This window comes from Corylus avellana, chromosome 3 (genome assembly GCF_965113065.1).
Source record: "Corylus avellana chromosome 3, dhCorAvel1.hap1.2, whole genome shotgun sequence".
Lineage (NCBI taxonomy): Eukaryota > Viridiplantae > Streptophyta > Magnoliopsida > Fagales > Betulaceae > Corylus > Corylus avellana.
In genome coordinates this window covers 34119951-34144383 of record NC_142492.1, presented here as the reverse complement: position 1 = coordinate 34144383, position 24433 = coordinate 34119951, and the positions used below count along the sequence as shown (strand labels likewise).

The following is a 24433-nucleotide window of genomic DNA, read 5'->3' as shown; positions in this document are numbered from 1 at the left end:
ACTAGTATTCAATAACATAACATTATGTCTATATACAATATAATCACATTTTAATCCAGTCTATAAGTTGTTTCTTTGTGTGATTCAAACTTGTGGCAGGATGTTTGCTCTAAATACCAAATATTAATGGCCAAATTATTGATTCAAAAATCCTGAGATTGTTGGATACTGATTTGATTAAATCCTAAACATCGTAACAATATCATTATAGAGATATTCTTCAAGGTCTTTTCTACCACGTGTCTCTCGCTTGCTGCTGTCCCTGGTGAAGTCTCCACTGTGCTGCCCGCGTCAAAAGGCTGGATCAATTTTTTCCTTTTCGTTTGCTCTTTTGCTTTAATGGTAGTGCACTTTTTAGTGGACAATGTGTAATTAGATGGGTCGCTTTCAACCTTGTGTTCGGAAGCATTCTCGACTAGTCTCTTATTCTCTCTTCCTTTCGAATCAAGAATGGGAATGACTTATTTTCTCTTCCTTTCGAATTAAGAATGGGAATGACCTCCCTTGGAACCCTTTCTTTATTTGCTTAAAAAAAATAAAAAAGCCAAAGCTCAACGCTTGAAATAATAGGCGAGAACTTTTAATGTAAAATTCAAGAATAACCATAACATCTTCTATCTGGAAGGCCTTAGTCAACACGTGATTTTGAATTGAGTTGTTGAAGCAAAGAGAGTTAATGAGAGTGGGTTGGTATAAAAAACTTCAAAAAATAAAAATAATGGAAAAAAGCTCCAAGGCACGAGTCATTTAAGACGCTATTTGCTAAAATGGGGGGATATAGAGGGGATATGTATTTTGCAGAAGTTGCATTGAGGGGATAGAACATATATTTTTCCAATGTGGGTTTAGTAAAAGGATATGGAAGGAGATTTTAAGCAAGTGTTTAGTTCAAGATCCGGATAAGGCTTGGGAGGATATTATAGATTGGGGTAGAGCATTTACAGTAGCTCCCTTATATGTGGTTCTCTTCCCTAAGTTTAGGGAAAATGTAAAAAAAGGCACAAAAAGCTACCCATAGCAAAGTCCCTATATCACCTCTAAACATAAGGATCACTACAATACAACCCAATGTATAGAGTTGCAATCAGCTGTGTTTTTCAACAGAAATTGCCGGCCAGCTAAGAAGCATTCTATCAAAGGCATTCTTAATCTCAATTTGATCCCTGCCAGAGCTAAGTATCTTCGTATTCTTCTCTTCATGCACAAGAGAAAGTCTGGTTCCTTTATTGAGCTAAAGGACAGAATTTTTTCCAAGATCACGGGTTGGAAAGCTCGCCTTCTTTCCCAAGCAGCTAGAACTACTCTTGTGAAGTCTGTTGCGAATGCTACTCCCACATATCTTATGTCTATCTTCCTTTTTCCCAAGTCCTTTTGTAGTGTGATTAATTCTGGATTAAGGAAATTTTGGTGGGGTTTTCCCCAAGAAAAAAAGCATAATCTTTCCTTTCTTGCTTGGAAAAGTATTTGTCAACCTAAGTCGCCGGGTGGTTTGGCTATGCGTTCTATGGAATTTCTGAATCATTCCTTATTGGCTAGGTTGGGTTGGAAGTTGACATCCAATCAACCTCTTCTTTGGGTTGAAGCTCTTAGTGGAAAGTATCTCAAGAATGGTGTCTCTTTCTTGAATGGCCCTCCCAATCCATCTTCTTCTTGGCTTTGAAAAGGTTTGCTTAAAAACCGATTGGTGGTCCAAAAGGGTGCTTGTATTGCTATTTCCTGCGGTTTAAATGCGGAGGTTTGGCAGTCTCCTTGGATTATGAATCCGAATTTCAAGCCTATTTCAAATGTCAATTTGGTTTCTCTTCCTTCTTTTGATGTTGCAGATTTGATTTTGGAAGAAGATCGCTCCTGGAATGCCTCTCTCTTGGTTGATCTTTTTGAGCCTAGTACTGTCTAGAACATTCTCAGCATTTATCTTCCCCAGCATAGTTGTATGGATAAGTGGACTTGGGCCCCTTCTCCTACAGGGACTTTTTCAATAAAATCTGTTCATGACATCTCGGCTCTTCATGGTGGCCGTTTCTCTCCTCTAGCCGAGGATGCCTAGTTTTCCCTTTGGGGACTTAAACTTCAAGCTAGGCTTAAGCATTTGTTGTGGAAAATAGCTTGGGATATCTTACCCTCTAGAACTAACATTAGTAGATTTAAGATGTAGAGGGGGCTTGGGTTTGCCCTTTTTGTAAGGGTCCTTTAGAGACTCTTTGTGATATTTTTTTGGATTGCAACTTAGCTAGATTTCTTTGGAGAAATTCGCCTTGGCCCTTAATCATTGATGGCTTCTCTAATAAGCCTATAGTGGATTGAATTTTAACTATTATTTTTCCTGCTCAATCTCTTGCTATTCCGGATTATGATGTTAACAAATCCCAGTTGTTTGCTGCTATTATTTTGGATAATATTTGGAGGGCAAGAAATATTTTAGTGCATGATGGTGTGGAGCTTGTGCCTTCTCCAGAGTTGCTTTCTAGATTTCCTCTTCTTTGGAGCATCATCTCTCGGCTTGGAGAGATTCTACCTCTCCTTCTATTTGGGTTCCTCCTTCATTTGGTTGGCTTAAGGAGAATTTTGATGTTCCTATTCGTGGCTCTTTTTCTGTTGCTGCGGGAGTCATCTCAAATGCTTCTGGAAATATTATCATGGCAGTTACTCATAAGTTATCCTCCACAGATGCTCTAGCTGGGGAAGCTTTTGCTGTTCTTCTCACGTCTCGATTGGTTGTCTCTTTGACCAGTGACAAATTTTGTATAGAAGGGGATGCTCTTTTAGTAGTGTTAGCTATTAATAATCCCTCCCTCTTCTCTTCTTGGTCCTCTGCAAGTTGTATTTCTGACATTAGTGTTACTTTATCCTCATTTCCTAGCTGGAATGCTTCAAAAGTGTCTAGATGTGCCAACTTTCGTGCACATGCTTTAACTAAGTGGGTCGCTTCCAATCTTATTTTTGGAAGCATTCCTATAGGGTTTCCCATTCTCTCTTCCATCCGGATCAGAGGTGGAAAAGACCCTCCCATGTAGCATTTTCCTTTATTCAATTAGAAAAATAAAAAATAAAAAATGTATAGGGTTGCACTTTAGTAATATTTGTGCTTATTAAAATAGAAAAAACCTATTCTCTCTCCTAAATCATTAAAAAAAAGTAGTGTTTGTGAGAATACTGGCGTGCATGAACAGTGTGCACGCCAATGTTCATATATTATTATTATTATTATTATTTTACTGTTTAAATAATATTTTAATAATAATTTTTTTTAAAAAAATAATATATGAACACTGGCGTGCACACTGTTTATGCACACCAGTGTTCTCACAAACACTACTCTTAAAAAAGTAGAGAAATAAAGAACTAAATAAATAAAGAAAAGTAAAGAAATGATATTTAATTAGTATAGAGAATAATAAAGGAAAACTATTGTAGAGTGTGTGTAGATAGAGAAGTAAAAAATAGTTTTGATCATTAAATTTAGGAAAAATGACAAGAAAACCACTATGAATTGTTAAGAGATTTGAAAGGCAGAAGGTTGAAAGCAACTTTATGATGACCGAGTTTGAGTGCGTCATTGTATAATATTTGGAAGCAGAGGAATGATATTAAACATGGGAACCAATAAGAATTGAAGAGAAAATTGTTCAGAAGATTAGGTGAGGAGTCAGAACAAGAATTGTGTCCAAAGGAAGATCCCAGCTTGACAAGAGAAAATGTGGAGTTATGCCGCAGGTGGAGATTACTGGAAAGGATTCGTGCAATTTTTAGAAAATTAGATTTTTTGCTGATGTTTCGAAGGAAACAGAGGTTGAGTTGATGTTTGTTTAGTGCTCTGCAGAGCATTTGTGGGTTTTAGTTTGGTTAGCTGCTGGTTGTAGCTGTTGATCCAGATGTACACGCTGGAGTGTTTTTAAAAACTCTGTTTTCTTTGGTAAAAATCTCATTCATTTAAAAAACACCATAACAACACAGATAAATTAATAATCTGAATAACAGCACAAGAAAGATGGAAGCAGGCTTTATCAAAAGCTTTATTACACAATCTTCATATTAGAATACATTCGGCATGATATTTGCCTATTTGCCAATTTGCCTGGAAGGCATCAGCTTAAGAACCGAACTTGGACTTTATGGAATTGACAACATCGTCTCCTACTTGGAAGGCCTTTGTCAACACGTCGTTTGGAATCGGTGGTGTTGAAGCAAAGAGATTCAATGGGAGGACATCAGCCCCTGGTAATTGACTGTTGAAAGAGGTGAAGGCAAGGGCCTTCTCTTGTCCAACATTCTTTTGGAAGTGCACGAGTCCCCTAGGAATCACAAAGATCTGCCCAGCACTAATAACTTTTGAGAAATACACATTCCCAGTTGTCACAAATCCCACAAGCAGCTGCCCTGAAATGACCACACCAGTCTCACTTGCACGAGGATGAGAGTGTGGTGGATTAATTCCTCCAGGGGCAAAGTCCACTCGGTTGATTGAACTCCCAAGAGTGTTAAGCCCAGGAAATGAAAGGACATTAGCAGCGGTGACTCTTGAGCCAAAGACGTTTGTTGTGTTTCCCTCTTTGCTCAGTCCATCAAAGAAAAAATCATCTGAACTTACATTTGATGCAGGTTTGCAAAGAAAGCCATTAACTGATGTAGAGGCACTCAAATCAGCAACGCAGAAGTCCTGTAATGGGTCAGGGTCAGCAGCCAAGAGGGAAGGCAAAGGGAGAAGCAATAACATCACCAGGCAAGATAGCATGTACAAGGGTGAAGCTGATGGATTAATCTTCATCATGGCTGTGTTGCTGTGTAGGCTTGTTTTCTAGAGGTGGTTGGGCTGTTGAATATCATGGTTCTATTTATATCTTTCTTCCCATTCCCAAAACCCCATTAATCTATTCCTTTCTAAAAGATTTAAATTGGAAAGGTCAACTGATCGTGAGGGGGCAATGCATACAATACTAGACAAGCCCAGCAGAAGATAAGGTTGAAGCTAAAAAGTCCCACCTTGGAGATTAGATGGGGTTAGTTGAGTTTGAGAAGCAAAAATGATGATAATCTTTGATTTTTTTCAATAACTTGTCGGGAATTGATTGGACCTGGGAAGGTTGTAGCTACTTATCGACTTCTCCAACCATGTGAATCTGGCATTTGTAAAAATTAAGATATATATTAAATGCTAATTAACAATATAATTAGCAGCGGAAATAATTTAATACATATATGTACCTCCGGCCATTGTTTTGCCCAAGCAACTTGAAGAACAGCTCCACAGCAACCAAACTAAAACTAAACAATTATTGAGAAGTTCTTCTAACCTATGCCTACCAGTGAGTGCCAATTGATAAAATACACATGCCTTATTTATAGGTAGGTCAGGGGACTCTCAATTAGAGTTGTTACCTTAATTATTCTTCCTATCAAGGAATAAAAATCAAATCATACAGCTAATTGATTCTACAATTGACACTCATTGGTAGGCATAGGTCAGAAGAACCTCTCAATAATTGTTTAGTTTTAGTTTGGTTGTTGTGGAGCTATTCTTCAATTGGCTTAAACAAAGCATGGCTAGAGATATTTATATAATTATTCATTCCACTGCTAATTTTATTGTCAATTAGCATTTAATTATATATTGAATTTTTACATGTGGTATCAGAGCATCCTCTAGGCCATATTTGCTCAGTTTAATTTTGAGATATGCCTGCTATAAAATTATAATTTTTGTTTCAACAATATTATTTTGTTTATTGATTATTGAAACAAAAATATGATTAGGAGCATAAAGCATGAACCGACGGCCATGTGGATATATATTGTTTTGTTTTGTTGAAATTAAATGAAAGGCTGTAACCACTTAATATTTTTCAATAATTAAGGTAACAGCTCTAATTGAGGGTCTCCTGACCTACCTATAAATAAGGTATGTGTATTCCATCAATTGACACTCACTGGTAGGCATAGGTCAGAAGAACCTGTTTAGTTTTAGTTTGTGCTTGGGCAAAGCAATGGCCAGAGGTACATATATGTATAAAGAGGTTCTTCTGACCTATGCCTACCAGTGAGTGCCAATTGATGGAATACACATGCCTTATTTATAGGTAAGTCACGGGACCCTCAATTAGAGCTGTTACCTTAATTATTCCTCTCATCAAGGAATAAAAATCAAATCATACAGCTAATTGATTCCACAAAAATAAAATCAAATACTTGTTCCACAAGAATTAAATCAGTAATTTAATTCAGAATATTTGATTAAAATCAAATACTTGTTCCACAAGAATTAAATCAGCAATTTAATTCAGAATATTTGATTTTACACAATAAGCTTTAATTGGAATAAATTATTGAACACCGTAATTATATATATTTATAATTACAATAATATATGTGACATAAATGACATACTTTAAATGAGATTTCTTACAACATTTTCTCGCATACCGAGTTAAAAATCCACAAAATCACGTCAACACATGCCATTTTTTGGAGACTTTCTTACCAAGTTTTATATATATAATGTTTATTAAATACCATTCAGAGTTATTGAAGAGCTAAACATAATGATCACGCAATTATGTTGCGAATTAGCCACCAATTTCCATTCTAAAATGTTTGACTTTGGCTCTGCTAATCTCACACATATTGACATATGTTTCATTGATTGTTATCTATATCTTAACCATGCGAGGGGAGGGCCGGCTCATAATGCATGGTGTCGAATTATTACAGGAAAAAAAATAAGTTTTTCCTTCTATTTGAAATTTTCAACTTTTCTTTCATATCTGTCTTTCACTACTCTGTCCCACATTGAACTTTTAGTGCTTTATAACAGATTTTTTTTTTCACCAAGTCCAAATTGGCTTTTACGTAGACACATGCTGGTAGTATCAACCGAGTGCATAGCACTAACCATGTGCGTCGCATTGGCGCTTTTACGTGTATTATTTAAACAGTTAAGAACCATTTTCCTATGTGTAACACCTTTTTTTGTGCAAAATAGTGTTTAAAATTTGCAATATGCACATAATAATTAGGGTAGTGTTGTATCCTGAGAACAAAATTGTTGTATTTCCTGTACATATAATATTCGATTTAAATTCGCCTTTTTGTCCCGAGTTGAGCTATTTCCATAGAATATTTTGTTTTCAAAAGGTGGTGTGGATGAACCCTAATGCAGACAAACACGCAGGTGATCCAAGATCCATTAAACAGTGTTAGGGGCATATATCTTCACTCATCTTAGTCACCAAATTCGAACTAATTTTGCCCCTTCACACACTCGAACCAGCTTAACAACTTTGCCATGTGAGGCACCAATTGTTTCGCTTGAGATGAGACGTAGGAAAATGATGGTCAAATTAACAATTGCACATTTAGTAATTGAATGCAGAGTTTTAATTTGTTACCTTCTTAAGGATTTAGGTTTAATCAAATTAACAACTACTCTGCATACGCTTACATTGTAAGTTTACATGTATGATTTATATCAGACTCGTAATTCTTTAAGCCCTTAAAGCCCAATTTACGACTAATCTAGTGGTCGGTGCCACCTCTAACCACCACGTTGGGGGTGGCGATGACCACCAGATGGGTGACCGACCACCTCCTTACCCAAAGGAGATTGTCAACCACCCATGAGAGTGCTTGGGCAGTGTTTCTTTGGCCACCTCAAAATAACTCATTAAAAAAATTAATTTGAGCTGATATATATGATAGAACCATGTTACACTGCCACATGTAGTGTATCAAAGACAAATGGACATCACTTGACTATGCGTTAAGAACAAATGATTTTCTAAAAGCCATAAAGAAAAATAATGACCAATGATCATAAGTCATAACAGATTATGAATCAAAAGCCATAAAAATTTGTTAAAGACCAAGAAATCAATGGCTTGTAAAAAATGGTCATCAAGAATCAATGGCGTGGAATTAAGAATTGTAAAAGAGTAACGGTCATAACCATTACAACTGATTTTTCTTTCAATGAAACACAGGAATATGAATTAATGTTAAATGACAAAAACATTTAAAGATGGCTAAAAAGGAAATCGTGTTTGTAACACACACATCACAACATCCTGGTCACCAAAATCGAACACACTCGAACCAGTTTAACACGGTCGCCATGTGAGGCACTAATAATTTTGCTTGAGATGAGATGTAAGAAAATGGAAAAAGGATCATCTCCATTTCAAATTTTCTTAATTTCTTTTTATTAGTGTATTTAGAAGGGCAAAATTGTCTAAATTTTTTTGAGGTTAAAATTTTTTTGAACAACACTACCCTTCTAAATGCACTAACTAGAGAAAATTAAAGTGATTTGAAATGGAGAGGATCCTTTTCCAACTAGTGGTCAAACAATTATTACACATTTAATAATGAATGCAAAATTTTTGTTACTATACCTTCTTAAGGATTTAGGTTTAACCAAATCACTACTATGTATACAGTTACATTGTAAGTTTACGTGTATGATTCGTATCAAACCCATTTTTTAAGCCCTTAAAGCCCCACCAGTTTGTTTCCATGTAACACTTTTTTTTCTTATTTTCTAGTGTTTGGTACAATTGATCTAGTAGTTTGCAAAGGCCCGTGCTTAATTTTCTGGAACTATTTTATAAATTCTTATTCATTGTTACAGTGTGTTACTATTTAAGGTATTTTCTTCGAGGTTTTTCCCTACATATTGAAGCAGATGCTGGGTGTTATTTAATCCTACTGATTCTCTTTTAACTCAACAAGCAGTCAAAGCTCAATGCATGAAGAAATCAAAGGTGAAAACCTTAATTTATTGTTTAATCAATAAACATAACAACACAGATAGATAACATGAATAACAACAAAAGAAATGGAGGCAAGCTTTATGAAAAGCATTATTACACCAGAAATGGAAGGCATCAGCTTAAGAGCCGAACTTGGATTTTATAGAATTGACAACATCGTCTCCTACTTGGAATGTCTTTGTCAGCACATCGTTAGGAATCGATGGTGTTGAAGCAAAGAGATTTAATGGCACGACAGCAGCCCCTGGCAATTGACTGTTGAAAGTGGTGAAGATAAGTGCCTTCCCTGGCCCAACATTCTTTTGGAAGTGCACGAGTCCCCTAGGAATCACAAAGATCTGCCCGGCAGTCAAAACTTTAGAGAAATACACGTTTCCAGTTGTCACAAACCCGACAAGCACCTGCCCTGAAATGACCAGATCAGTCTCTGTCGAACGGGGGTGAGAGTGGGGTGGATTAACACCTCCAATGGCAAAGTCCACTCGGTTGATTGAACTCCCAAGAGTGTTGAGACCAGGAAATGAAAGGACATTAGCAGCAGTGACATTGGAGCCAAAGATGGTTGATGTGTTTCCCTCTTTGCTCAGCCCATCAAAGAAAAAATCATCTGAACTTACATTTGATTCTGGTTTGCAAAGAAAGCCATTAACTGATGTAGAGGCACTCAAATCAGCAACGCAGAAGTCCTGTAGTGGGTCAGGGTCAGAAGCCAAGAGGGAAGGCAAAGGGAGAAGCAATAACATCACCAGGCAAGATAGCATGTACAAGGGTGACGCTGATGGATTAATCTTCATCATGGCTGTGTTACTGTATGTGTAGGCTTGTTTTCTAGAGATGAATGGGACGTTGTTGAACATCATGGTTGTATTTATATCTTTTTTCCGATACCCAAAACCGCATTAATTTCGCCGAGGCAAACATCATGAATGACACAAGCAACAAACGAAAAGGTCAACTGATCATCAGGGGCCATACAATCCCAGAAGATGATAAGGCTGAAGTTATATTGATTGGGATTGGTGGGGTTTGAAAAATTCTTAGCTGTTCGATGAAAGATAATCGTATGATCTTTTTTCTTTTGGACGAAGAACAATTCAATAACTTGAAAGAGGGAGGCTCTATAACTTGTCTAGATCAATAGCTTACTGTATGTGAGAGAGCGAGATCATGACTAGCTACAAAGAAAAGGAAGAAGGGGCATTTAATGAATATCTTATTTAGTTTCTACTTCTAGACTCCTTTAACAGTGTGAATATGACATTGTCTTGCCAATGAACACAAGTAATATTACACCAGTAAGTTCAATTTATACATATACCTAATAATTGGTTGGAACCTTTAAGCACTTGGTCAAACAGACTCGGATGCATTATATATATATTAGAGTTAAACATCAATTTTTTTTATTTTTTTAAGTAGCTAAACGTCACCATACTTTTATTCATTAAAAAGACTCTTCTAATTGTTTTTTTTGTTTTTTTTTTTGGTACAGCATCCATGAAAGAACAATTCCCAAAATAAAAATTAGAAATAAGTACGCATATCTTCTTCAAACTACCACCCCATTATCAATGTCTCTCCCAAATTATCAATTATGTCAATGTTCTCTTTAAACTACAAACAAAATGTTAAATATGTTTTTAAAAATTTATTTTTTTAAAAAAAATTAAAATTAAAGATGTTAATTTTTTATTAAAAATAAAAAATAAAATCCAATTTACAAGGATTTTTTTTTTAAAAAAATATTTTTTTAATTTTTTAATTTTCTTTTAAAATATAGAAAAAACTCCAAAAAAAAAAAAACAATTTATAAGGAAAGCTTTTTTTTTTTCTATAAAAAAATTATTATTATTATTTATTTTTAAAATATATATATATTTTTTTAATAAAACCAAGTCAATAATAAAATAAAATAGATGAGTATATATGAGAGCAGGAAAGGTTGGTCAACCATGACTTGCGAAAACATAAGGATTAATTTTATGATATATATATTGGGACCTGGTACTTTTGGCAGTTACGATTTCTAGACCCCTTCAACGATATGAATCTGATATTGTCTCCATCGACAACTTAGTCATTCGTTTAGTTTCTTAAGCGAAAGATCAACTTCGTTGTTGTTAGTTACTTTTAGTCATTGATGCATCATGCAAGGATGTTAATTTGGTATTGTTTCAATGTTATGTAAATTTGTAATGAGTTTAAGGATAGTTGTATGTGCATTGTCCGTATGGGTCTTTAAGTGTTGATGTATGTTGGGCTGCACAAGCGGTTACGGTTAGCGATTATTGGCTATAAACGCTAACCGCAACTGCCTTGAGCGGTTATCAATTTTTAATAATCGCAACCGTAACCACTTAGGTGGTTAGCGATTTTTTTATATGGGCATTTGGGTTTTTTAAGTGTTTTGGGTCATTACTGTGTTTATTTTAAACGTTTTTTGCTAAAGTTTTCCCAAAAAGATGAAAAGAAGTAAAAAACATGCTTTTTTTAGGCCCAACAATGTTTTTGAATAAGGCTTGACCCAAAACATTACATGCTACATTATATTTCACATACATACAGTCATACATGGCCAAAACGACATTGTCCACCAAAACGGCATCTTTTTGGATGTTATATATATTATAATTATTATTAATATAAAATATAAAATATTTATATTTATATTATTGTATATAAGGATAGGCGATTAGCGGTTATTAACCGTTTTTTCCTATCCCTAAAACCGCTAATCATAACCGCTCTAGGCAGTTAACGATTTTTTATAACTGCCTACCAAAACAGTTAACAGTTAGCAATTATAAGCAGTAAGCTATTGGCGGAGCGGTTTGAACACTCGTAGATATAGCAGTGTCTGGTACAGTCACATCAACCAATAATTTTATTTATTTTTTTCTAAAAAATCATCATATATGATTGTTGGTGTCATCCCTAATCACCGCGCAGGGAGCCGATGATGCTAACCATACTAATCACGGTGAGTCGCAACTCGTTAAAAAAATTATTTTGGGCTAATGCCTGATGTGCAATAAAGAGTGCATGCAATACAATGACGTTGCATTGCCACGTTAGTGCTTTATACACAGAAAATGACATTATACATAGAAAATGATTGGTCTCCGTAAGTACTATATATCTAACTAGATTTATTCAACTGTATTTAAAAGTACATATAGATAACATGAATATATAACAACAAAAGAAATGCAGGCAGGCTTTATGAAAAGCATTATTACACAATCTTCAAATCAAGGAGACTAGGGGAGGCTATCTGGAATAAGGCCCCAGCTTAACAACGAACTTGGACTTTATAGAATTGACAACTGTTGGATTCTAAACGATCGTAGGATCTTGTATAATTAATCTCAGGAAGGATTTCTCCCGTTAGGGTGGAAATCCTGTGGAGATCAAGAGAACTTGAACACACATTCTGTACGTAATAAAACCAACGTACGTAAGATTGAGATAGTGTTTGTGTTCTCATGGGACTCTATTTATAGAGTCTCAACTTAACTCTTGACCAAGAGTTATGTCTCTTGACCGGTTACCTCCACTGGAAGTTATATTACCTTCCTGTATATATTATACAATCTGGCGTGAGTATGACCACACTTATAATAGTGTGATCATCTTATGCACCTTCATCTCCCACTTGATCATACTATTATGATCGGTAATAAAACCCTAGTTATACATGTTTACCTTTGGTACCATAAAACATGTCAACTCCTTATCTGCTAACGCTTGCAGACAATAGTCAGATTATAACATCTTTGATGTGTACACACTTATGTTATTTTATCTGATTGCACCTTTTTATCATATGTGTCTTACTGACGACATACTAGTGGTGACTTTACTTGCTATATAATCTAAGCAAATAACATTAATTATCCATAGTTGGGAATACAGTCTACACCCAAACTACAACTAATGATTTTTACATAGTAACCATATGTAAACTTGTATTGAATTTTTCATTCAATTTCTTATCTCCAAGGTTATCCCTATTTGAGATTTACATTGACACTTCTTTCCGATGACTATCGGTATATAGATACTATACCAAACTTAACATAATGCCTTTAAGTGGACTTTACACATTTATGTCTGTTTATGATATCTATATTCACAAGTGTCATTCACCCAAGAATGTTCATTACATTTAATGAGGCGTAAGAAACGCATACCATCATTCATTCAAGCATTCCCTGAATCCTTCTGATTATGTCGTTTTTACCATTAGTTGAGCATGATTACCATGGTAGTAATAATTTTGCCCCATGCCAACTCTCATCTGTAAAACCTACAGATTGTCGTCAGATCATGACATGGCTATACGTGCGCACATTTTCGTCATCTTATCTGACCGCATCCTTTACCATATACTTTCTTACCGATAGTATATTAGGGATGACTTCATTTCGCTATCTCTCAAACGAATGGCATCAATTCTCCATGGTTGGGAGTATAGTCCACACCCATTCCACACTTGACGACTTCAGCCGTACACAAAACCATGTGTCGACCTGCGCTAAATTTTTGATCAAGTACTTCCTTTAAAGCCATTATTCCTATAGTTTTCCTTGATACACCTTATTAGCGTCTTTTTGCACCTTCTGAGCATAGATACTACTCAATCTCAACATAATGCCTTTCAGTGGACTTTACATTTATGTGAGATGTAATACCCGTACCTCATTAGTGTCATCTGCCCTTAACTGACCAATTCTTTTTTCATTAGGCAGAAGTGCATAAAATCGTTCTTCCAGGCGTCCCCGAATCCTTCCGACTATGCGTCAACCCATGTAGCTCTCACCTAGGTGTATTTCAATCTCATTGTTGCTACATGCCCTCTGAATTTATCCAGAGGCAATCCCTTGGTCATAGGATCGGCTACCATCTCTATTGATGAAGTAAATTCAACCTTTATTTCATCTTTTTCCACTATATCTTGAATATAGTGATAACTTCTATAAATGTGTTTGTCATTGGAGCTATGTACTCCACTTTTTATTAAAGAGATAGCAGACTTATTATAGCAAAACACATTTATTGGTCTACTAGGTATACCTAAATTAAATTGTCGACAAAAAATTAAATCCAGCCCAAATTAGTTACCTTTGTGCTGCATGCAATGTACTAAGCTCCATTGTGAACTCCACAACACAACCTTGTTTCTTTCTGAAACCAAGAAACAACCATTCCACCAAATAGAAATATGCATTCACTTGTAAATTTTTATCATCTAGATAACCTTGATGCCATGCAAATATCACCGTATTTGCTTCACTGCCTGACAATGTACTCTAATTGGATTGAATTTGAAATATACTTATCAATCTAGTTGCATGACAAATATCATGTCTAATACTTGTCATAACATACATGAGGATGCCCATAGCCTGGGCATAGGGGATATTTTCATTTCTTTGTTATTATCTCCTCATTTCTCGAGCACATAGTCTCTTTGCCCTTTGTAGACAAGTTTGCTCAAAACTTTACAATTCTTCAAATGGTACCTTTTGAACACTTTATCCAGATAATTTTCGATCCAAAAACAATAATCCTGAATTTCTCTATCCAGAAATTCTTGTACTAAGAACATGAGTGTCACTACCCATGTCTTTTTATTTTAAATTTGGATCTTGAGAATGCATTTTATTTCATTCACCATATCCAGACAATAACCAGCTAACAATATATCATTAACATATAATGGCTATATTGTTGACTTATCTTGGCACCTCTATGTGTAAACACAGTGATTTAACGAACTCATCTCATATCCTATTTCCAGTATAACTTGGTGGAACTTCAAATACCACTGTGTCATTATCACTTAGAACATAATGATCTCTGAGTATACTTGACGGTTGCCTTTATCTCTTACTCCCACTATTTCCATCACTTGCATCCACAAGTGAGTGATCTTTAAACTTTCTTTTACTCCCACTGTTTTGAACATATGTGTCTTGTTCATCTTGTAATGGAGTATCTTGTAGTTCTTGACATTGAGGATCTACATTTTCTGAAAGTTAGATCATTTCCATAGGAGTAATTTAGTTGGCATTCTGAAGAAAGATAGCCTCCCTATTTTCTATCAATCTTCTCTCATAATAATATATTTTGTACCCTCTATATAAACCAGTAGAGCTGTAGCCCTTCGAATCAGCTTTCCAATGGTTTTTAAACGGACCAAATCGGAATTAAAATGAGCCAGAACAAGCAAATTACCAAAACCCGCTTTGATTGGCCGGTTCAGGTGAACCGGCAGTTTTCTGGTGCTGGACCGGGTGTGGTAAATCCGGACCTCTTGAACCGCGGGTTGAATCCCGGACCGGTTATCGGGTATGGGCGGTTTGGCGGGTCGGGCAATTTAATTGCCGGTTGTTTTTCAACAAATCGGGCTTTTGCGGGTTGGGCTCCATTTTGGGCCGGAGCGGAAGGGCTAACGGATTGGGCTGCACTGATGGATCGTTATGGTGGGCGTGCTCCAGGAGGCGTGGAGCAGGTCGGTTGACCCGATCCAAGACCGAAACGGCATAAAGGTTAGAAATCAAAAAAAGAAACCGCAGATGCCGTTGCTCGAACCAGTGCCTTCTTCCTCCTTAAGAGCCTTCGCAAAGCCTTGACCACTAGGCTAAGCGCATCTGATGATTAATTTTAACCAGATCAATTAGTAAACCATTTCCCAATCTGCGCTGTAAAAACTGTGCTTCTTCCTCGCACTTCTCCTTCGGAGAACTGTATTCTGATCTGCTGGGCTGAATCCGTGTGATATCAATCCCATCCCCATAGAAGAAATGTATTCTGATCTTGACAGTTCTTCGTTCTCTGCGCTTGTGGATTTGGTCGATTGCGCGCTGCGAAACTTTTTTCGCACATCAAACTTGTTCCTCGTAGCGGACCATTTCGCATCGGTCATGCATCCCGTTCTTCCCCTTGGCTTGTCGGCGTCGCTCTCGTCGGAGTCGCTATCGAAGAAGTCACTCTCGTCAGCGTCGGGGTTAGGATTCAGGAGCGGGGATCGCGGCAGAGGAGCAGAATTTGAGGCTTTGAGAGTGCGTTTTCGGACTTTTCTCACCATCGACGATCATCCTCTCTTCTCCTTCTTCTTCCTCTCCACCACCTTACCCATCTCTCTCTCTCTCGGCAGAAACCCTAACCACCGCAGTCAAAGATTTCTATTTTCACCGTTGTCTTCTTCCTCCAGATTTCCTCTTTTTTTTTTAATACCTCTGCAATTCTTCCTCTTCCCAAACCAATGCCTTCTCCAGTTCTCCTTCACAGAAACTTAACCCCGCAGAATCTTAACCATTAGACCAGACACATCTAATGTTTGATTTTAACCAAATCAAATCTTAAACCGTGATTGAATCTGTTCGAATCTGTTTGCACAGATTACTTGCGATGGCATCCATTGATTTTAACCAAATCAAATTATAAAACCATATTCAAATCTGTTCAAATCTGTTTCTTATCACAGATTAGTTGCGTGTATATGCATCCGAACAGAGTATATATATACATATAATTGCAATTTGAAGATATAAACTTCAAATAACTCAATTCACGTTCATAAGAAGAACCAACGGTCGAAGCAATTTCAAATTCTTGCATCAAATTCTTGATCTTCCACAACCTGGCTCTGATACCACTGTTGGATTCTAAACGATCGTAGGATCTTGTATAATTAATCTCAGGAAGGATTTCTCCCGTTAGGGTGGAAATCCTGTGGAGATCAAGAGAACTTGAACACACATTCTGTACGTAATAAAACCAACGTACGTAAGATTGAGATAGTGTTTGTGTTCTCATGGGACTCTATTTATAGAGTCTCAACTTAACTCTTGACCAAGAGTTATGTCTCTTGACCGGTTACCTCCACTGGAAGTTATATTACCTTCCTGTATATATTATACAATCTGGCGTGAGTATGACCACACTTATAATAGTGTGATCATCTTATGCACCTTCAACAACATCGTCTTCTACTTGGAATGTCTTTGTCAGCACATCGTTAGGAATCGATGGTGTTGAAGCAAAGAGATTTAATGGCACGACAGAAGCCCCTGGCAATTGACTGTTGAAAGTGGTGAAGATAAGTGCCTTCCCTGGCCCAACATTCTTTTGGAAGTGCACCAGTCCCCTAGGAATCACAAAGATCTGCCCGGCACTCAAAACTTTGGAGAAATACACGTTTCCAGTTGTCACAAACCCGACAAGCACCTGCCCTGAAATGACCAGATCAGTCTCTGTCGAACGGGGGTGAGAGTGGGGTGGATTAACACCTCCAATGGCAAAGTCCACTCGGTTGATTGAACTCCCAAGAGTGTTGAGCCCAGGAAATGAAAGGACATTAGCAGCAGTGACATTGGAGCCAAAGATGGTTGATGTGTTTCCCTCTTTGCTCAGCCCATCAAAGAAAAAATCATCTGAACTTACATTTAATGCGGGTTTGCAAAGAAAGCCATTAACTGATGTAGAGGCACTCAAATCAGCAACGCAGAAATCCTGCAGTGGATCAGGGTCAGAAGCCAAGAGGGAAGGCAAAGGGAGAAGCAATAACATCACCAGGCAAGATAGCATGTACAAGGGTGAAGCTGATGGATTAATCTTCATCATGGCTGTGTTACTGTATGTGTAGGCTTGTTTTCTAGAGGTGATTGGCCGGGTTGTTGAACGTAATGCTCGGGTGGTTTTGTGGTTGACCATCATGGTTCTATTTATATCTTTTTTCCCATGCCTAAAACATCATTAATGACACAAGCAACAAATGAAAAGGTCAACTGATCAGGGGGCAAACAAGCCCAGAAGATGATAAGGTTGAAGTAAAAATTGATTGGGATACGTTAGTGGGGTTTGAAAAATTCTTAGCTGTTAGATGAAAGATAATCGTATGATTTGTTTTTTTTTTGGACGAAGAACAATTCCATATATAACTTGGAAGAGGGAGGCCCTCTCTAACTTGTCTATATCAATAGCTTACTGTTTATGTGACAGAGCGAGATGAGTACATAGAAAAGAAAAAAGAGGGATTTAATGATTATCTTATTATCTTAGTTTCTACTTGTGGAATCCTTCAACAGTGTGAATCTGACATTGTCTTGAACCTTTAATTAAGTTTAATTTATACTTACCTGATCATGAGCTTAATAACTGGTTTGAACCTTTAATTAAGCACATGGTCAAAATCGTCTGCATTATATTATAGCTAAATTAACATCATACTCTTTTTAAAAAAAACAAAACAAAACTCTTTTCTTTTTTCTTTTCTTTTTCTAAAAAAAAAAAAAAAAAAAAAAAACTTCACAAAGGCCCCCTTTCACACGTTTTGAGAAAATCTCAAAAGTTCAAAACCTCTTAATTTTACCATTCGAACTTTTTATTTGATGTCATCTACCCCCTCTGTTAGAGTTTGGTGTTAAACAGACGTTAAAATTGATGAAATAACCTTTGTACCCTTGAAAATTTTATAAAATTTTAAATTTACCCTTAATTTTACATTAAATTTTTTTTTTTAAAAAAAAAAAATTGAGGGTATTTTGGTATTTTTCATAAACTTTGTTAGGATTTAATGCCAAATTCTAATGGATGGGGTAGATTGCATCAAATTAGAAATTTGATAGGTGAAATTGATAGTTTTTGAGTTTTTGAGGGTCTTCTCAAAATGCGTAAAAGTTCAAGAAACCTTTGTGAAGTTATTTTTATTTTTTTATTTTTTAAGTAGCTAATCATCATAATTTTATTCATTAAAAAGACTCTTCGAAATGTTTTTTTGTTCAAACAAAGCTAGCCTCATTAGATCAAAGTCTGCAAAATTCCCTACTCCCAGCGTTATGTCCTATTTTTGCTCGATCAAAACCTGCTGCCAATTTAATTGTTACGTGATTTTTCACAATAATAATAATAATAATAATTTTTCTCTTCACCATTCTCTTTTCCTAACTCATGCAATCCTAATAAACCGTTTGCATGCATAATATACCAATCTATAGTATTAAAAATATCAAATTTTTTTTTAATCAATAATCCTAATTTTATTGTTGTTTACCATTTAGTAATTGAATGCAGAATTTTAATTTGTTACTTTCTTAAGGATTTAGGTTTAACCAAATTAATAACTACTCTGCATATGCTTACATTGTAAGTTTACATGTATGATTCATATCAGATTCGTAATTCTTTATGTCCTTAAAGCTCAATTTACTTCGATGCAAAACCTTTTTCTTATTTTTTGGTGTTTGGTACGACTGATCTAGTGGTCGGTGCCACTTCTAACCACTACGTACGTTGGGGGTGGTGATGACCACCAGATGGGTGACCGACCACCTCCTTACCCTAAGGAAATTGTCGACCACCCATGAAAGTGTTTGGGCAATGTTTCTTTGGCCACCTCAAAATAACTCATTAAAAAAATTATTTTGAGCTGATATATATGATACAACCATGTTACACTGTCACATTTAGTGTATCAAAGACAAATGGACAGCACTTGACCATGCGTTAATTAAGAACAAATGATTTTCTAAAAACCATAAAGAAAAATAATGACCAATGATCATAAGTCATAACAGATTATGAATCAAAAGCCATAAAAATTTGTTAAAGACCAAGAAATCAATGGCTTGTAAAAAATGGTCATCAAGAATCAATGGCGTGTAATTAATAATTGTAAAAGAGTAACGGTCATAACCATTACAACTGATTTTTCTTCATTCATTGAAACTCATGAATATGAATTAATGTTAAATGACAAAAACATTTAAAGACGGCTAAAAAGGAAATCGTGCTTGTAACACAAACATCACAACATCCTGTTCACCAAAATCGAACACACTCAAACCAGTTTAGCAACGTCGCCATGTGAGGCGCCAATAGTTTCGCTTGAGATGAGATGTAAGAAAATGGAAAAACGATTTTCTCCATTTCAAATTTTCTTAATTTTTTTTTATTAGTGTATTTAGAAGGGCAAAATTATCTAAATTTTTTGGACAACACTACCCTTCTAAATGCACTAACCAGAGAAAATTAAGGTGATTTGAAATGGAGAGGATCCTTTTCCAACTAGTGGTCAAACAATTATTACACATTTAATAATGAATGCAAAATTTTTGTTACCTTCTTAAGGATTTAGGTTTAACCAAATCACTACTCTGTATACTGTTACATTGTAAGTTTACGTGTATGATTCGTATCAAACTCATTTTTTAAGCCCTTAAAGCCCCACCAGTTTGTTTCCATGTAACACTTTTTTTTCTTATTTTCTAGTGTTTGGTACAATTGATCTAGTAGTTTGCAAAGGCCCGTGCTTAATTTTCTGGAACTATTTTATAAATTCTTATTCATTGTTACAGTGTGTTACTATTTAAGGTATTTTCTTCGAGGTTTTTCCCTACATATTGAAGCAGATGCTGGGTGTTATTTAATCCTACTGATTCTCTTTTAACTCAACAAGCAGTCAAAGCTCAATGCATGAAGAAATCAAAGGTGAAAACCTTAATTTATTGTATAATCAATAAACATAACAACACAGATAGATAACATGAATAACAACAAAAGAAATGGAGGCAAGCTTTATGAAAAGCATTATTACACCAGAAATGGAAGGCATCAGCTTAAGAGCCGAACTTGGATTTTATAGAATTGACAACATCGTCTCCTACTTGGAATGTCTTTGTCAGCACATCGTTAGGAATCGATGGTGTTGCAGCAAAGAGATTTAATGGCACGACAGCAGCCCCTGGCAATTGACTGTTGAAAGTGGTGAAGATAAGTGCCTTCCCTGGCCCAACATTCTTTTGAAAGTGCACGAGTCCCCTAGGAATCACAAATATCTGCCCGGCAGTCAAAACTTTGGAGAAATACACGTTTCCAGTTGTCACAAACCCGACAAGCACCTGCCCTGAAATGACCAGATCAGTCTCTGTCGAACGGGGGTGAGAGTGGGGTGGATTAACACCTCCAATGGCAAAGTCCACTCGGTTGATTGAACTCCCAAGTGTGTTGAGCCCAGGAAATGAAAGGACATTAGCAGCAGTGACATTGGAGCCAAAGATGGTTGATGTGTTTCCCTCTTTGCTCAGCCCATCAAAGAAAAAATCATCTGAACTTACATTTGATGCGGGTTTGCAAAGAAAGCCATTAACTGATGTTGAGGCACTCAAATCAGCAACGCAGAAGTCCTGTAGTGGGTCAGGGTCAGAAGCCAAGAGGGAAGGCAAAGGGAGAAGCAATAACATCACCAGGCAAGATAGCATGTACAAGGGTGAAGCAGATGGATTAATCTTCATCATGACTGTGTTACTGTGTAGCCTTGTTTAATTTTCTAGAGCTGATTGGGTTGTTGAACGTAATGCTTGGGTGGTTTTGTGGTTGAACATCATGGTTCTATTTATATCTTTTTTGCCCATGCGCCCATGCCTAAAACATCATGAATGACACTAGCAACATACGAAAAGGTCAACTGATCAGGGGGCAAACAAGCCCAGAAGATGATAAGGTTGAAGTTAAAATTGATTGGGCCGGGTACGTTAGTGGGGTTTGAAAAATTCTTAGCTGTTAGATGAAAGATAATCGTATTTTTTATTTTTTATTTTTTGGACGAAGAACAATTCAATATATAACTTGAATGAGGAAGGCTGTCTCTAACTTGCTAGAATAGCTTACTGTATGTGAGAGAGCGATCGAGATGAGTACAAAGAAAAGGAAAAAGAGGGATTTAATGATTATCTTATTATCTTAGTTAGTTTCTACTTGTGGAATCCTTCAACAGTGTGAATCTGACATTTTCTTGAACCCTTAATTAAGTTTAATTTATACTTACCTGATCATGAGCTTAATAACTGGTTTGAACCTTTAATTAAGCACATGGTCAAAATCGTCTGCATTGAATTATAGCTAAATTAACATCATACTCTTTAAAAAAAAAAAAAAAAAAAAAACAAAAACAAAAATCTTTAAAAAATAATAAATTAAAAAAAAAAACTTCACAAAGGCCGCCTTCCATATGTTTTGAGAAAACGCCAAAAGTTCAATACCTCTCAATTTTACCATTTGAACTTTTTATTTGGCGTTAAATAGGCGTTAAAATTAATGAAATAACCTTTGTACCCTTGAAAATTTTATAAAATTTTATATTTACCCTTAATTTCACAATAAAAAGTTTTTTTTTAAAGAAAAATGGAGGGTATTTTGATATTTTTCATAACCTTTGTTTGTATTTAACGCCAAATCCTAATGGATGTGGTAGATTGCATCAAATTAGAAGTTTGATAAGTGAAATTAAGAGTTTTTGAGCTTTGGAAGGTCTTCTCAAAATGCGTAAAAGTTCATGAAACTTTTGTGAAGTTATTTTTATTTATTTATTTATTTTATTTTTTTAAGTGGCTAAACATCATAATTTTATTCATTTAAAAGACTCTTCGAACTGTTTTTTTGTTCGAACAAAGCCAACCTTGTTAGATCAAAGTCCACAAAACCCTACTCGCAGCGTTATGTCCTATTTTTGCTCGATCGAAACCTGCTGCCAATTTAATTGTCACGTGATTTTTCACAAAAAAAAAGATCATTTTTCTCTTCACCATTCTCTTTTCCTAACTCATGCAATCCTAATAAACCGTTTGAGTGCATAATATACCAATCTATAGTATTAAAAATATCAATTTTCTTTTTTTTTTATCAATAATCCTAATTTTACTGTTGTTTACCATTTCTTTAAACCTCCAAAAAAAATTGTTAATCTTAACCTAATTGCTTGAGGTTAATTAATTAGTGGGATTGGACAAGCAAGATTGTTAGTTTTTGTTTTTGTTAAAAAAAAAAAAAAAAAGATGAAAGATAATCTTCTTGTTTTTGTTGGACAAGAACAAGTCAATAATAAAATACATGAGAGAGCAGGATAGGTTCGTTGACCATGACTTCAACGAAAACGTACATATAAGGATTTTATGATATATCGGCTCATGGGACCTGGTTTTTTTTTTTTTTTAAAACGATGGGACCTGGTACTTGTTTCGATGTCTCATGCTACTTGAATTTAAAATTAAAACTCTGCAGGGCTTATTATGAATATTAAAAAAAAAAAAAAAAAACCAAAGGCATAAAAAAAAGGCTTGAATAGACTTATCTCTAGCCCACTAAATGAGCTCAAGACCCAACTACCCAACAGACCTAGAGCCATGATCCCTCCAACAAACTCTAGAAGACTTTAGAGTGCTTTACAAACTTGTATATAAGGCTTAAGGTACACAATTTTATCGTTCTACAAACTCTATCAATATTGTTCTATTTACACAAGAAAGATCTCCCTCTTGCCCAATACTGACTTGAATGTTGGAGTTCCTCAACCCTACAGGGCTGACAGGCTTTTGATGCCTTCTACTTTTTTTTAAACAAATCTCCTCCCTGTAAAGCGGCTTGAGGGCATTGTTAGTTCCGTACACCAAACAAATGCAAATATTTTCCTCCAATTTAATTATTGAATCAAGTCACAATTACGCTTATTAGTCCATATCAATATCAATGATCAAGCACACTTATGATGCCGTTCGGGAGCTAGTTATATCAAAATTATTTCATTAAGTATAGAAAGAACAAGTGAGACTCAAAGATCAATGTGATCCTTTATTGTATAACTCAAGAATAAGTGAATAACTATAAAACACATGTAAGTGTGCTTTCTGAAAAGCATTATTAAACAATCTTTCAAAACAATGGGGGGCTATGTGAAAGGCCTCGGCTTAAGAACTGAACTTGGATTTTATAGAATTGACAACATCGTCTCCTACTTGGAAGGTCTTTGTCAACACGTCGTTGGGAATCAATGGTGTTGAAGCAAAGAGATTTAATGGAACGATAGCAGCCCCTGGCAATTGACTGTTGAAGGAGGTGAAGGCAAGAGCTTTCCCTGGTCCAACATTCTTTTGGAAGTGTACGAGTCCCCTAGGAATCACAAAGATCTGCCCGGCAGTCAAAACTTTGGAGAAATACACATTCCCGGTTGTCACAAACCCGACAAGCACCTGCCCTGAAATGACCAGAACAGTCTCTGTTGCACGAGGGTGAGAGTGGGGTGGATTAACACCTCCAATTGCAAAGTCCACTCGGTTGATTGAAATCCCAAGAGTGTTAAGCCCAGGAAATGTAACGACACTGCCAGCGGTGACATTGGAGCCAAAGATGTTTGTTGTGTTTCCCTCTTTGCTCAGCCCATCAAAGAAAAAATCATCTGAACTTACATTTGATGCAGGTTTGCAAGGAAAGCCATTAAGTACTGACGCAGATGAACCCAAATCAGCAACACAGAAGTCCTGTAATGGGTCAGGGTCAGCACAGAGGGAAGGCAAGGGGAGAAGCAATAACATCACCAGGCAAGATAGCATGTACAAGGGTGAAGCTGATGGATTAATCTTCATCATGGCTTAGCAGGCTTGCTTAATTTCTAGAGGTAATTGGGTTGTTGAAGGTAATGCTTGGTTGGTTTAGTGGTTGAACATCATGGTTCTATTTGTATCTTTTTTCCCATGCCTAAAACATCATGTATGACACTAGCAACAGACGAAAAGGGGGATTTGGTGATATGTTCTGGAATCCTTCAACCGTGTGAATCTGACATTGTCTTGCCCAGAAAAGAAAGTATCTGCTTTGGCTGCTTAGTAGATCAA

At 36.1% G+C, this 24433-nt stretch overlaps 1 protein-coding gene and 4 pseudogenes across 1 annotated transcript; all 5 read right to left on the bottom strand.

Moving 5' to 3' along the window:
• Positions 1-3985: 3985 nt before the first annotated feature.
• On the bottom strand, positions 3986-4841 carry LOC132175722 (germin-like protein subfamily T member 2 pseudogene; annotated as a pseudogene).
• Positions 4842-8800: 3959 nt separating this feature from the next.
• On the bottom strand, positions 8801-9586 carry LOC132176000 (germin-like protein subfamily T member 2). Its single transcript, XM_059588100.2, has one exon. The coding sequence runs from the start codon at positions 9557-9559 to the stop codon at positions 8882-8884; it is 678 nt and encodes a 225-aa protein (XP_059444083.2). The 5' UTR covers positions 9560-9586; the 3' UTR covers positions 8801-8881.
• A 7147-nt stretch (positions 9587-16733) lies between these two features.
• On the bottom strand, positions 16734-17412 carry LOC132173543 (germin-like protein subfamily T member 2 pseudogene; annotated as a pseudogene).
• A 2893-nt stretch (positions 17413-20305) lies between these two features.
• Positions 20306-21115, bottom strand: LOC148587109 (germin-like protein subfamily T member 2 pseudogene; annotated as a pseudogene).
• Positions 21116-23474: 2359 nt separating this feature from the next.
• On the bottom strand, positions 23475-24205 carry LOC132176273 (germin-like protein subfamily T member 2 pseudogene; annotated as a pseudogene).
• Positions 24206-24433: the final 228 nt, after the last annotated feature.

Bases quoted from the DNA above. Each gene is read 5' to 3' on its own strand.
- LOC132176000 (XM_059588100.2), bottom strand. From the start codon at position 9,559: ATGATGAAGATTAATCCATCAGCGTCACCCTTGTACATGCTATCTTGC.